At 36.3% G+C, this 15,776-nt stretch overlaps 2 protein-coding genes across 2 annotated transcripts; one reads left to right on the top strand and one right to left on the bottom strand.

Moving 5' to 3' along the window:
• Window positions 1-2,432: 2,432 nt before the first annotated feature.
• On the top strand, window positions 2,433-8,632 carry LOC101305162 (vesicle-associated membrane protein 724-like). The gene is made up of 5 exons (XM_004296780.1): window positions 2,433-2,697; window positions 4,751-4,892; window positions 4,998-5,118; window positions 8,336-8,398; window positions 8,483-8,632. Exons 1-5 carry the CDS (start codon window positions 2,508-2,510, stop codon window positions 8,630-8,632), a joined length of 666 nt encoding a protein of 221 aa, XP_004296828.1. The 5' UTR covers window positions 2,433-2,507.
• Window positions 8,633-13,651: 5,019 nt separating this feature from the next.
• Window positions 13,652-14,413, bottom strand: LOC101304860 (flowering-promoting factor 1-like protein 3-like). The gene has a single exon (XM_004296779.1). It carries the CDS (start codon window positions 14,304-14,306, stop codon window positions 13,980-13,982), a length of 327 nt encoding a protein of 108 aa, XP_004296827.1. The 5' UTR covers window positions 14,307-14,413; the 3' UTR covers window positions 13,652-13,979.
• Between the last annotated feature and the right edge of the window lie 1,363 nt (window positions 14,414-15,776).

Genomic DNA, 15,776 nt, shown 5'->3' with positions numbered 1-15,776 from the left:
ACGTGATGTAAGATCAAGGATACAATAAGAAGAAGGGAAGCAAGGTCTGTGGTGCAGGCTTTATCAACAAGGAACAACCACTTTACGAATTTTGAACTCAGCAATACCTGAAGGAAATCACGCTTAGCAAAAAGGATTCTGCTCACAGAGGTCTAATATAACAAACAACATCTTAACAGATCAATCAGAGTCATAGAGGAAGCAAAACAATCACACCCAAACATAGATACTAGATTCAAATCCTACATATCAGTAGCAATCTCCAAAAGCAATCACGTAAGCACCCAACAATTCCAAAAGCAATCCACTCTATCATAGCTATCCAGCCATCTATCAGAGGGATTTAGAATACGAATCAAACTCCCAACTTGAGAATAGCTGAAACAAGATTTCAGTTTCTGAAAGATGAAATAGGAACTTACAAAAATAGAACTTTGTCTTGTTCAATGGAGAAATTCAGAGGCTATCAATCTCTTGCAAGCTATTGCTCAAGTGCAAGCTTTGGGGAAGTGAATGAAATTCAACTTGTTGGGAACAAGGAAGAAGAGAAAAGAGAAGAGAAAGAAAGATGGGTAGGTTCGAGAGGAATCTGTAGAGGGCACGTGAATGGCTAGGAGAACAATGATTGAATCAATGGAGGAGAAACTAGCAACGTGTTCTTCTAGAAGGGAACTAGATGTTTCTTTTCCCCCAATCAGATGTTTACACTAGGAAATTATTATTTAATCTAGAGATAAATTTACCAGACTGGGTTTTACCCATTACCCATTAGTGGTCCACAATATACTAAAACCAAATCCTAATCAAAGAACAAAACACACAAACGAGAAGGACAAAAATAATTAAAACAACCTATTTAAAAGTGAGATCATTATAGAATCAAATCGAAAGGTGCCTGAGAATTTATTGAACTAAAAGGAAAAGACAAACGAATTTGCTTGGCCAAATGACAAATATCACAAACATGTTGTTGATCAAACATTATTTTGGAAACAGTTTGAGACAAGAAATGAAGGGGTGAAGAAGATGGGTGCCCAAGACGTTGGCGCTAGAGATCTGAGGTGCGTGTGACATGATTTGCTAGGTGAGGGTTTTGACTTGGTGTAAGATAGTAGAGACCGTTAAAATGCTTGCCCAGGCCAATCGTCTTCTTTGTATCCACGTCCTGCACAACACAAAAATCTAGGTAAAATATCACAATACACTTCAAAGCCTGAGTCAATTTACTAACTGATATCAAATTTACTCAGAATTTAGGCACATGGAGAACACCATCAAGGTACAAATCTGTTGCCAACTTAATAGTTCTGATGCTTTCAATAATGGCTTTCTCTCCATTGGGTAGACCAACAAAATCGTGAGATGCTTTAATCTTGTTGTGAGTGGGTGATAGATGAGAAACGTGATCCATTGCTCCACTATCCACAATCCAATATAATGTCAAATATGGATCATTACTTGTAATATTGCAAGTGGGTGTAACTATGTGTCGGAGTGGTGTAGAATGAGTAGGTTTGTCATGTTTGTTTATGTGGCTTTGGACAATATGTCCTTCTGTGTTAACCGTAGTGTTGGTTTGATAGTGTTCGATGTGTTTGCGGAAGGTGAGTGAGTCTTTAGAGCACCAAGATCGGTGCTCTGATACCATAAAGAAATTAGTAATCTGATTGTATTGAAAAAATTGAATTACAATTGTGCAAGATCATTGTTGTTATATACAAACAACAGCTAGACTATTCTAGGCAAGTTATCAATGCTATCAATGCTATCAATATTATCAATACAAGCAATTTAAATCCTAAACATGATCACTAGTTTACTTCTTTCCTTTAAGAGAATGTCCAAGGCACTGACAACCATTTATCATCCCAGGCTCTTTTGTTTTCTCCATTCCTAACTCTCCACCTCAATCCCTAGACTAGAAGATCTCTCCCCCAAAGCAAGTTGCTCCAAATCATTGAAACACCTGGAAAACTTCTCACATCCACCCAACTCGATTCTTGAAAATATTTTGCTTGAAGCACAAAATGCACTAAAGAGTTGAGATTCATTGCAATTCTTCAAATAGTTTTTGCTAATAAAGCTTGGTTAAAACCTTGTACATCTCTGAGCTTTTTACTCCAATAATTTTTGTTTTAAACCTCATTTTATCGCATTTCGGTTCTGATTTACTATAAAAGAAAATTTAAAAATAAAAAAGACTGCCAAATCAGGGGGTATTGTCGCCGGCGGCACCAGTCCACACCATAAGACCATTTTAGTCCACACCAAATCATATCTACCACACTTTATCACATCACATTTCCAACATTAGCGCCAAACCAGAATCCCTGTCTCCACTCTCCACTAGTTTAATTACTCACCAAGTCTAATAATCAATCATAATGTTTCTTAATAAAACCCAAAAGCAAATTCTTACTTCCTAGCAAAGAAACAAGATTTGCCAACCAACTAGCTCTCCTTGTCTGTCTCTCAGTTCCAGTTCCGAGGTGACTCAGCTGAGGCCAATGAGTCAGGAATCGTTCATATACAGCTTCGTGGCCAGAGGCATAATGATCTTGGCCGAGTACACCGAGTTCACCGGAAACTTCCCGGCGATTGCAGCTCAGTGCCTTCAGAGACTGCCCTCCACCAACAACAAGTTCACTTACAACTGCGATCACCACACCTTCAATTTTCTAGTTGAAGATGGCTACGGTACATTTCTATTCAATTCTCACTGACTCACTGTTTTGTTGACTGATCTCGTTCTTGAATTTGCATGCGGGAAGTAGATGGATCTAGTCCCCAACTGTGAGATATGATCTGGGTTGTGCTTCGTGTTTAGAGAAAAGGTGAAAAGTTGTGAGCTTTTTGAACTGGGTTTGTCTTGGTTTTGTGATCTTCTCATAAAGTTTGAACCTTTAGCTGTTTGATTGCAAGGAATAGTGTGGAAAAAGAGAAAGGATTATGAGTTTTGGTTGTTACTATATGAATTTTGAGAATTTATTGGACTTGTTTTGAGCTCAGTTTAGTAGGCTTGTAAATTAGCTGACTGTAGTATATAGAGTAGCGTAGGTTAATTCTGAGTAAGGATGGAATTCCATTTAAGTGTTATATATAAATTTGAGGATGTATGAAGCACTTGAAACAAGGTCCTTGCGTCAATTGTAAATGCTAACAGAAGAGGCTTCTTCGTGTTTCTATAGTCGAGATTCAACTACTGCTTTGGTTTTGAGTTCTTAATTTACTTTAGGGAAGAAAGCAAAATGTGTAATTTGCTATCGTTTTGTATCAGTCCTCTCTTTTTTTTCATGTAGCAGTAGAATCTGTACCTCCGCAATATAGAGCGCATTTCATCGGGTGCAGTCTTGGATTTACCGTTGCCTTTATAGAAAACAAGTATTATAGATATCCCATTGGAATAGTATGTATTCTAACCTCATATCTCTGTATCTTTTGGTCATAGTTGAGGGAAAGATGCAAGTTCATCTAAATAACTATGTACTGGCGGTATTGGTTTTCTGGTAAAAGTCTTGTGGTTTTCCGTAGTTATTGTTTGTTTCTACGATGTTACGCTATTTGATGCTGTATTCTCTGCTCACAACTGTTCCATTGACTAAATGCTTGTATAAATCTTCTTTAGAAGATCAAGTATAAAACTATATATTGTCATGAGAGTGGGATTAGACATTTAATTGCTTAACTTAATGCAACCATCAGTACTAAGTTACTAATGCAGTAATGCTTAAGTTGACATCAAGTGTTTGCCATATAACTTGGTAATGCTGCCTAATATGTGCTGTTGTGTTGTATGCATCTATTTTTGTGTTGAACTTAATATCACTGTTTCCACCTGATATTGCTTTGTATCACATGTGGGATTAGATGGACATATCCAGTGAGATATGATTTGAGAATGTGGTTGGTCTCCAAACTTGAAATAGTGAACTCCATGAACTGATATTGCTTGGTGTTTTGAGCTTCTCAGAATTGGTTCTTTAGCTGTTCATTGTTCAAAAAAAAAAAAAAAATGTGGCAGAATAAGAAAGGAATTCAACTTTTGCCTCTTATTGGGTTGTGTTTGAGGTTATAATAGAGTATTGTATACGGGTCATTTTCTAGTGGCTGATCAAACTCTTAAAATAGATTGAATTTTCTGCAAGTGTTTTACAAAAATTTAAGGATATGGGAACACTGAAATTAAGGGCATCAATTAGATGAGCTGAATGCTTTTGAAGTTACACTTTCGAAAACAAGTTCTACCAAGTTACACTTTCGAAAATTTAATTCATGATTTGAATGCTTAAACTTAATTTTGGGAGAAGAAATATGTCAGTCTTTTTGTTCTTCTGGTAGTAGAATCTGCCAAATTACACCATGCATTTGATAATTCCATTTAGTGCCCTACTGAATTTTAACTTTACAACTTCGCCTCTTTGAAAAATGAGCATCCGTTACCTTTAGGTCTCCCTCAAACTTCAGTTACACAGTTAGTTAGGATTACATGCCAGCTCATCTAATTGAAGTACTTAAAAGCATATTAACTGGTAAAAGTCCTACTGTTGATCCATTTCTGTAGCTATTGTTCACTTCTTTGTACTTAAGTATTGGTTCTTAAGTTCAATATGAAACAATGGAATTAAGATATACTGTCATGTGTTGTTGTTATCTGTCTGAGTGTCCAATCAAAACCCTTCCAGTTAGTTAGCTAGTGGGGATATATTAACTTCTTATCAACTCATATCTAGGTGTTTTGTGGAATCTGCAGCGTACTGTGTGGTTGCGAAGGACTCAGTTGGCAAACAGATATCTATAGCATTTCTAGAACGAGTGAAGGCCGACTTTAGGAAAAGATATGGGGGTGGTAAAGCAGATACAGCTATCGCTAAAAGTCTTAACAAGGAATTTGGGTACGTTCATTCATGATAATTTATGTGATTATGTACTTGAATGTCTATGCTTTTGGGAACATATTTCTTTCTAGTGGTCAACTAAGATGGGTTTAAAAATTACAGACCAATAATGAAAGAGCACATGAAGTATATAATTGATCACGCAGAAGAGATTGAAAAGCTATTGAAAGTGAAGGCGCAAGTTTCAGAAGTCAAAAGCATAATGTTAGAGAATATTGACAAGGTAAATCAATCATGATTGCTAAAATGTGTTTCTGTTTCGAATATAATGCATATGCTTAGTCTTTAAACTATGAAGTTATTTTGGTTACTGATGTACCATTCTGCATCTCCATAGTCATTCTTTTCTCTAGTTTTCTGCCGAGGTATCTGGTTTGTGATGTAACTGGAAGGAATTTGTTTTTCTCTTTTCTTCTTTGTTGGTAAAATGTTGTTTTTAATTTTAAGGATACATGGACCTCCCTTGTTTCAGAGTTTGCTTAGACCTCTTTGGACATTTTTACTTGGCAGACATTTTGGCCCTTACTATCGTGGAGACAAACAATTAAGAGTGAGGTGATTATCAAAGAAATAAAATTCATGAATTATGTTTAGTCAAGTAAGTTCTTCATGAACTTAAATTGGTGAACTCATAGGTGGACCAAAACTTATGTGCAAAAGAACAGTAAAGTAGAGACAGGTCACACCACAATGGTGGTGTCAAAAGGGGGAAGGGGGAGGGGGTGTGTGGCTTCCTTATGCTGGTGTCGATTTCAGACTTTTAGGGTTAGTCTTTTCCACCAAATCTTTTGGCTAGGAGTGATATGCTTCTGAAGTCAATATTTTTTTAGCAGCAAGTGAATAGATCTTTTAGCTACACTTACTAACCACCATCAGACAGAGGAATCTCAAACGAAGAAAGATGAGTACAATAAAGTGAACTTTGGTGTCTTTGTATCTCTCTCTTGTTTTGAGTGTGATTTTGTAGTTTGCATGTCCCATGGCATTTCTGCAGTGGCATTATGTTTCTGGGGAGGTTGGAGTAATCTATAATTTTATAATGAATCTCCCCAATCGTTAATCCAAGGCCATATTATTAGGTGTTGTAATGTGCTCTCTGAAAGAGCATACTTCTTAACTTTGTCCCAGATTAAGCCTGGAAGATTTATGCCATACTGTACCTGACAAGAGAAGTTACGATCGTTGTTAACAGGCCAAGGATTGGAGTCCATACTAATGTTGGAAAATGTTATCTCCATAACAACCAAAAATGGATGTAATCAATCTAGATTCTTCATCCAAATAAACATAGAAGTAAAGATAATTTCCTAACTTCGATTTCTTATCCATTTGATTAGTACGTCCAGTATGTCTCTTTTTTTTCTGCATCTAACATCTTGCATGTATGATCCTTTTGTTGCATAATTTTTTGCTTATTTCTTCCATATAAGTTTACTGTACGAAAACCAGGCTAAAAAAATCCTGCTGCATAAATTTATGAGAGAATGTACAAACTAGAGAAGTATAAACTAAGTGACCTCATAATGAATCAAAATCTTACACTACATTTACGTGTTAAAGACTTCAGAGAGAGAGGAAACACCACATTGGTGATGTCAATACAACTTAATTAGGGGTTATCATGAATGTCGGTGATTTTTTTTAGAGAAAATTAGATAAAAACCCAAAATACTAGACCTCTTTTAATATAAACCCATACATTTTTTTTTTATTTTACACCCACTCCACATAAGCATACATACCATATAGAGCAAATGTCTATAATTACTAGTTTTCTTCAATTTTTGGTTTCTCTAATTTACCTTTCAGACAGTAGAAAACTAAATTTGGTATATTTCTCAATTTTAGCATCAATTTGAAACTCAAATACTAGCTAAATTTAGTTGGGTTTACCTTTGTCATAATCAATTATATTCTTTAATTTCTTACCTTGTTATTACTAACTTAAGTGCATATATATATGCTATATACAGAAGTATGTCATTTGTAATAGGATGATACTTTTTATTCCTAAGCTCACATTTGGTGTCTCTCTACATAGTCGAAAAATGTCTAATTAATTGTAAGGTACACGTTCTTGTTCTTTGATTAATTTTCTTCTTTTTAGGTATATTATTATATCATTTCTCATCCTAATCGAGAGAACATTTTACTCTCTACTACTTACGTTTCTATTGTACCTATTAAGTTGGGCATGATATGATAATATACCTAAAAAGAAGAAACCTAAAATTGGGTTTAGGGTATAGGGTTATTAAGGTATAGGGTTTAGGGTATAGAGTTAGGGTATAGGTTCAGGGTATAGGGTATAGGGTTCAGGGTATAGGGTTTAGGGTTTAAGGTTTAGGGTATAGAGTTTAGGGTTTAGATTAGATATCTTATTCATATTATATTTTACCTTATGTATAGATTAGAGAATGAATTCCTTTAATCTAGATTTTTTCATAAAAATAAAGAAAACTGCATGATTCTTGCAAATTGATTGAAAAATGTTAGTGTTAAAGAAAAACTCATAATCAAGGTATTTAAGATAGCATCAATTAAGCTTATTTATTATATTTATATGTTATAGTTGAATGATGGCAATTGTGTAAAATTTAGAAAAAATAGGACATAATATTTATCATAATTGATACATTTTAAATGTCTATCAGATAAGAATATTAGGTGGGTTTTATTTAAAATCACTCTTCAAAATTGGGTGTGTATGAAAATTCCCCTTTTTTTTATGTGTTGGGGTTTGGCTAGACCATCAGAACTCATGGCAAGTTCATAGCCTTACAGAATGGAATTGCATGGAGCACGTTTTCAATTTCATTATTTTCAGTTAAATATTTTGGCTAGAGAGGGATCAGTGATTGTACTATGCCATCCAAGTTTTTGTTAAATAAAATGAAGTGAGCTTTTAGCTGGAAGTCCTTCACACTATGAAGTAAAGAAATATCAAATCAAGAAAGAACAGGAGAGAAAGTGAACCAAATGCTATCTTGTTTGTTTCTTTGTATCTCTCCTCTTGAGCACATCTTTGTCGTTCGCTGGTGATGTGAACACTTCTGGTTGTATACTACACTGCAGTGTTGGTTAAAATCTACTCGTTTGGAGCAATCCATTTAGTATGAGGTCCGTATCGTCAAGTACTATATAACAAGAAATTGCTTTCTCTGAGTGGAGATAAATATTGTAAAATGAGGATTTATTTAAAGAGGATGAGCTTACTATATAGCATCAATGATGAATTCGTACATTCGTTTTTGTGTCGAGAGAATTTTTGGCCAGACTGGAGTCCCATATTTATATAACTTGATATAACTAAAATCTTGCAATTATTACCTTAGCTTTCTTTAATTTACTCTATTGCATTTTTTGAAGGATTCTTTCATCATTTATCACTCAACCATGCATAAGATGTTTTGCTTCATGTTTGTCTGCATGCTTTTCAGGCTATTGATAGAGGGGAAAACCTTACTGTTCTTGTTGACAAGACTGAAACCCTTCGTTCTCAGGTAAATTGGAGGCAAGAGAAACCCTATCCATTCATCTTGTCTATGTCTTTAGTAAGTACTAAGCAACTTTATTGTACTTTTCAGGCCCAAGATTACAAAAATAAAGGGACACAAATGAGAAGGAAGCTGTGGTACCAAAACATGAAAATAAAGTTGGTGGTTTTTGGAATCTTGTTACTTCTGATCTTGGTTATCTGGCTTTCTATTTGTCATGGATTTGACTGCACAAACTAGTAAAAATTAGTGATGGAGCATTTCGCTCAAATTATACGATACATGAGCTTCAGTTCAACAAATTGTGCTGAGGAAGGAGGGAGAGTGTGGGGGAGAGATTTGTTACATTCTTGTATTATCACTGTTCACTATGTTTCTAGATTTAATTTTAATATAGCAACATTTTTTTTTTTTTGGATACATGATATAGCAACATTTTGAACTGGGTTTTGGTGAACGTTTCTTCTTTGTGAAGATATTAATCTTTCACTGCAGACCAATCGATCAACGTTCTATCATTCCCATCAATATGTATGGAGCGAGCCTTGAGAACTCTTGTAGCTGAGACCAAAAATTTCAGCAAGAGCCATAAACCTACATACTGGCTGGATCTCACCATCTTCAAAATAACAAGGACCTAAACCCTAAATAATGACCACCGAACCTGTATCCCTCCGGCCACCTGTAGATATGTCTATTTATATTCCGACGAGAAGAACGGCAAAATATATTATCCACAAGCCTGGGTGCGTATCAAGGTCATGGATCCCAAGCTATAGCTTTAGTATTCTTTCTGATAGTTCTCCAACCGATCAGAGATCAAACATGTCCTGGAAACCTGTACCGTATAGAGCAGAGAGACTTGGAGAAAGCCTAAAGAAGATCATGCCAAAGACCAATAATTCTTTTGCATTTTGTTTTCAGCAATTGTCCAATGGATCAGTTACTTGCATTTTAGGACAATGATAGAGGATCGAACACTAGGTGAATACGGTGAAGATGAGATACTCAAGTCAAACAAAAGAAACTCAATGAATTCCTGATACCCGAGTTCAAGGTATATGCAGGAAATGGTATCGAGTTCATTAACTATTCTAATGGACTATTTCCTACTCATGTGATGATCCGGAGGAAAATTTAACATCAAAAGCTGAGTTAGATGAGGGAAAGCATTTTCAAGTCATTGATAGAACCGATCTATGACTCAAGGACTTGTAGCGTTTGGGTTCTGCAGGATGCAGTGATTCCTCGAGGACAGTCGTCTTTTATTTCTACTTTTTGTGCATGATATATAGCATGTTATGTATTTAACTATGTGAACATGCCTTGTCCTTGTTGAACTTAATTTACTGTTGATGAGTGAGAATCTTAAACAATATTCCTTCAAAAAAAGAATGTAACACAAATAGAAGACTGGTGCTTGATTCTGATACAAAGGAGCTTAATTGATGTTGTCATCTGTTTGTGCCATTGCCCGGCCTTTATTTATTTATTTATTTATTTTTTTAAATTAGGATTTGATCTGTAAAGTCCAGTTGATTATTACATATACAGCTGTGCTGTGCATTCCATGGAGTGTTGGGGTTTTACTGTTAGGTCTTCAGTAATTGACTCTGGACTTACAGACCAAAGGACTACTCTTAGTCATTAGTCCCTGGGCAGGCAATTACAGATATACAAGGATTTTTACCATAAGGAGGCAATAGCGGTTAGCTCTAGTAACAAAAGTGGAAGACTAATGCGATGTGATCGACACAAAAAACGGTGGTGATGTTGCTCAGTGACATGTCTTTCATGGCCCTAAGCAAATACCATTATTTCGAACTGGTAGCTCAAACAAACAACCAAGAAGAATGTTCCAAGACATTTTTGCTTCAAGGGACCGACTATAGGCCGACTAGCAGGAGATTTGATTTCGATCGGAAGCTTTCGAGCCACTATAGGAGTATAGGGCACCCCAAACATTATTTTGCATAATGGAGATTTCTAGGTTGCTGAGAATAATGCTGGAAAAGGTAAACAGTCGACCTTAAATAAGCAAGGAAGGTTTATGCATGGCGGTATTAGAGGGACGAGTTGCGTAACTATTTATGTTAATTAGGGTTTCACCGAGAAGTTGACATAGTTACTTCTTATAGGATGCCATAACAAATTAACAAACATCCGAAAGAACAATGTTTTCTTTATGTACTGCCTAAGTAGACACCCCAAGTTTTGTATAGAGGTCTGCATATATAAACTCAGTATGTCTCAACATATACAATGATCTCAACTAATATCAGAAGTAGATAAAGAACTTTCGGAAAGATGGGATTATATTTCGAGGATGTACGTGCGTGGACATTTTTGTAGTTGGCTGCCTAAGGCTAGCTAGGGTTTATAAGAAACATTGCAATTGTTTAATCAGCACTCCTTGTTCCTTTATCATGACCAACCAATAATTAACCCATGGAAGACCTTGTGATTAACACCAACTCCTCAAAATAATTCACGTAGATCGACCATTCAGGTAGTGTCTTCCTGTTATTGTTAAGGAAGATCATTGTCTAAATCACCACCCCATGCCATGCCATTTTTAACAGTACTGATTAAGAAAGTGACTATATGTATCGAGTCTCAATCATCCTCTTCAATCACGATGCCGGCCTCCACTTCATCAGTTCAGTTTAATACTTAGTACGTAGTACGCTTCAAGGCTTGCTATAGCTAGCTAGCTAGGTCAAGTTTTTCATTATTCGATCTGTATAATTGGAAGCCCTTGCAGCTAATTAAACGACCTAGCGTTGCATATATACTTGTACCTAGCTAGCTCCTTCTATCTTACTCTCAAGTCTGAACAGCTTCTTTTGCTGGAAGTTGGCATGGCAATATATATCAACCCTAGCTTGATGGCGGTCAAATTCGTTAATTATCACTGAAATCTGCCGGATTAAGATATTACATTAGCTTATGCTGAAAGGCAAACAGGGTTCACTAGCTAGATATAAGTCGCTGATCGATAAATATAGATTATGATTTACAAAGATCATAAGTCATGGCCTGCCAACCACACTAAGCTAGCTTTCAAAGACTTTGATGACAACATGCATTTAGCTATAGTCTTACGAAATTAAGGTAGGCGCAGCTGCAGAAAGGATGTACATAAGTGGGAGTAGATAGTTTAATTTAGTCCTCCACATGCATATATAGTTTGAAAAGCCGAATACATATACAGAAATCCAGATAATGTTCTTTTTCTCATATATATATATATAAACTGATGTCATCGATCTAAAAGCCTGCAGCTTAGACTAACGAACTGATCGAAGTAAGATATCTTTATATATTAAATTTCGATCAGTCAGCATATATAATTCTATGAAGATCGAGAGCTCGAGACTGATCGATAATGACATACATATATTAGTCATCATCTAATTGTTCATCACAGTATAACGATATCATTATATGTGAAAATTTTATACAAGTGTAAACTTACATTTGAAATGTGCTAATAACGATTTCAATATATAAGTTTTTTTTTTTTTGGCGAGAGGAAACAACAAAGAGAAAGAAAAAGACAAAAACAAAATAAAGAAAAACATATAAGTTTGATCATATATATTAGATATGATTTCAATATATAAGTTTGATCATATATATTAGATATGATTGCATGGGCCAAATACATATTGACATGATGAAGCTGTGGCCGTCAAAATCTAACTCATAAGAAGACATGCATATAGGATCTCTCTTGTCCATCCTGTAAGGATATCAGTGAAGATGGCCGGGATGGATAAAAAAAGACAAAGAGCTAGAGCTCATTTCCCTCCTTCTTAGCTCTTTCTTCTCCATATATTCATGATCCTCATTCTCCAAAGTTCTATTCAGTCATGTCTACATGGCCCTTTGGAATGGGAACAAGACCATGACGATTGATTCGAACAAGGAAGTGACTACTCGATGGAAAGTGAGTCGTATCCCATTCAAAGTAGGCATGGGCATATATATGATCATCAAGCATATGAGAGTTCGAGATCTAGCTAGCGCGCTCTAGCTATTGCTATACAACTCTCTGCTAATGTAATGGGTTCTCCATCCGCCGTACATGCATGCTGATAAGACTCATATGGAGAGTCTATCTGCACAAGTTGTCAGGGCCACTGGGTTTTATCCGACCCTAGGGTTCAGGAAGATAGATAGAACATCTCTCATAGCCTCCACAGGCTCAAAAGCTTTCTTTAAATTTAACTAAGCACTTGTCTCCAACAAGTCCGGGTTCGTGCATGGCTGCTTATTCATATCTCATGTCAACATAAGAAAAATTCGTATATACTGGAAGAATTTGATACTAGAAGATAGCTAGTAAGCCCTAGATCGAAAAGATTAGTAAAATGCAAGTGAGCCCTAGCTAGTAAAGATTCTTAATTCTACGTATAGATATATGCCATATTTGAAAACAGTTACATAGAGAATCAAATGAGAGCTGCATAGAATCATGAAGATTAGTACGCAGGGTAAAATCAACTACTACTTCCTTTGACCTAGCTTGTTTCTCTTGAGCATGGGAGGGTGTATGGGCTCTTGGTTCCTATTTCCGTTTTGGAGTAGGTTGGCTGCCATAGATATCAAAGTAAGTCGTAGTAGTTTTTGGATCTCTCACTAGCTAGCTGCCGTGGCCTCCTTGTCTATATATGGCTTTATATTATTCCATTTTGGGATTACGGCCGATCACATCATTGGTCTCACTTACCTGATTTGTCGGTCGTCGACATGCATTAGGGTACTTAGATATTTTCATCATGCTACAGTTACTGATTTTGATCCTATGAAAATATTGTTGGCTAATTAGACGACGTGTTGTGTCCCTTGCCTAGCTCTCTTAGTTCGTGTCAACAAACATTTGTCTGGAGAACCAAGCTTGTAATGCTTAAAATTCTACATCGATCATATATTTTACATATCAAACTTTTGCGGGTTGGATGTTTGATATTTAGAATATATGGAAGCCTGCCATGGCCTGGCTCTATCAGAATTAAGACAAATCACGATCTGAGACACCAAGGTAATTCAAAAATTGATGAATATGCATGTATAGAGTTTTGATTCACACCACAAGATGCAGACCCAAGCTTGGACGTCAATTAAACATATCATGATGCTGATAATATTTGTATTATTGGATAATTACATTCTTTTTAAATTGTCTCGATCTTTTGGTTATATAATTGAAGGGACATGGGAATCTCAGTCCCTTCAAAGAAATTAGAAACAAAAACACACACGTACACAAGATCAGTTGATCAAGACCCAACTTTCATTACACAATTGCATTAAACATTCAATTAGTTTGTACACAAACACAATAGAGTACCCAATTATCACGAATCAAACCCATGATTTCCCTAAACTAAATACAAACCGTACCTACATACAGCAAACCGAAGCAAACCAAACACAGTGAACCTCCCAACAAGAAAGAAAAAAAAGTTACAAACTCACAAACTATCCAAACACACAAAGTCATCGATCATCATTATCATGGATCACAAACACATTCATCAGCATAAGCCAGCAGGCAGTAGTAGATCCAAGTTTGGACAGACTACATGTCCCTGACTTCAAACAGATTCCGGTTCTTGACGACGATGTCGTACATGTGCATGGACTTGAACCTGTTGAAATCCTTGGGGAGAGAGATGAGGTGGACGGTGGAGCGCTTGTGGTACTGAAGGAGATCTGGGTCGTCGTAGTACCTCTCCCAGCCAAGTGAGAACAGCTTCCTCTCGAGCACAGCGTAAGAGCTGATGACCTCGTCACTGGGAGTGTGAACCAAAACCTTGCGCCGGCCGTTGGAGCCATGCAGGGAATCCGCCCCCGGGTTCTCCACCAACCGGACGACGCCGTTCTTGAAAACCCAAACCCCAGACATGTTCGATTCTCAGGGAAGAATGAAGAACCTAGCCTGCAGCCTAACTAGTGAATGAAGCAGAAGGTAGCTAGCTGGTAGTGAGCTAGAATGTTTGTGTATGAAGTTTGTAGAAGGGTGTTGTGTGTATATATAGGTGAGAAATTAGTGCTACGAGTTTGGGAGTAAATAATATTATGGGCAAATAGATGGCTAGGGTAAGGTGGGGCAGAGATGATTGAGGAGTCATAGCAAGGGTACAATATGGGACTTGGTGTTTATGCAGGAGTGGATGGACCTGTAAATATCGATCATGACCTGCATATCTCTATCTATCTATGTATATATATGTATATATGTGAATATACATATATAAACATACACACACACACACGTCATTTCACTATAGAAATTCCGGTCGAATTCCGGTGGGAGGAGAGAGAGAATCCCTTAGGGTTCTTTTTATAAGGGATTTACCCCACATTGGGAATCTTTGTTTTGTTTGTTAGAAAAAAGGAATTTGATATTAGCTAGGGTTGATTGAGACTTATTCGATCTCTAGCTTTGAGATTTATTAATGGAGGGAGTGTTCGTTGTATGTGTGCTGTAGATTAACACTGGTAACATTTGTGTACGTGATCGATCGGGGCATCGGCAAAAGGGAGATATTGGATGGTGATGGGTTTTGAGGGAGTTGTCTGAATGCATGATGTACGTAGTTAACTATGTAGGCATGACTTGTGTTATGTTTAATTTGTATATATGTGTTTTCTAGCTCTTCTGCTTATTGAAACTTCAGAGAAGATCACAGCTAGTTGATTGATCAAAAATGAACGGATCGAGGAAGAGAAGAGTTAACCTTCATCTTCAATTTATTAGTTTTGATGTACCCTTTAGAGTAAGAAGAAAATAACTACGACAGTTAACAGAAGTATATTGTTGATTTTGAGGAATTACATAATTTAACATTTGCTTTTACGTCTACATATATATACATATGCATAGCCGAACAACATATCTTATTGTCCCATCACTTCCATGCATTCATAGAGATGAAAGTTGGTTTTTTCTTTTTTCTTTGAGTTCACTTTACAGTACATTTATGTAAAAGCTAGCGCACAAAAAAATTATATATGTGGAGGCCATCTTAAATTCTTAATAAAACTATTGGAGTATATATACTTCGGCATGGAGAATAAACTAATTTCTATAAACTAAGAGGAAAAGTTGAGATGCTCAAGGCATTGTTGGGTTATAAAAGTTTAATTTCTTTTTCCATACTATGTGAATGGTTGCGGGATAGATGAGCTGTGATGGTGTGCCAAAAAGGAAAGGATTTTTTTATTTCTAGTAGTAATACTAATGCAAGTAAAATTCACCTCTCTGCAGGAAATGAACAACTGCAATGTGAATCCATCCAGTCCCCAATTCATATGTGGAATCTCTGCCTAACTACTGTTGACTCGCATTGCCTACTATTTGCATATATATTCC

The sequence above is a fragment of the Fragaria vesca genome, linkage group LG4, assembly GCF_000184155.1.
Source record: "Fragaria vesca subsp. vesca linkage group LG4, FraVesHawaii_1.0, whole genome shotgun sequence".
Lineage (NCBI taxonomy): Eukaryota > Viridiplantae > Streptophyta > Magnoliopsida > Rosales > Rosaceae > Fragaria > Fragaria vesca.
The sequence above is the reverse complement of the archived record's forward strand: the minus strand, read 5'-3'. Positions and strand labels throughout refer to the sequence as shown.

Excerpts from the sequence above, each read along its gene's own strand:
- LOC101305162 (XM_004296780.1), top strand. The coding sequence starts at position 2,508 with ATGAGTCAGGAATCGTTCATATACAGCTTCGTGGCCAGAGGCATAATG. Across the intron at positions 4,893-4,997 it reads AGTCTTAACAAGGAATTTGG|ACCAATAATGAAAGAGCACA; the intron begins GTACGTTCATTC and ends TAAAAATTACAG. Across the intron at positions 8,399-8,482 it reads CTGAAACCCTTCGTTCTCAG|GCCCAAGATTACAAAAATAA; the intron begins GTAAATTGGAGG and ends TGTACTTTTCAG.
- LOC101304860 (XM_004296779.1), bottom strand. The coding sequence starts at position 14,306 with ATGTCTGGGGTTTGGGTTTTCAAGAACGGCGTCGTCCGGTTGGTGGAG.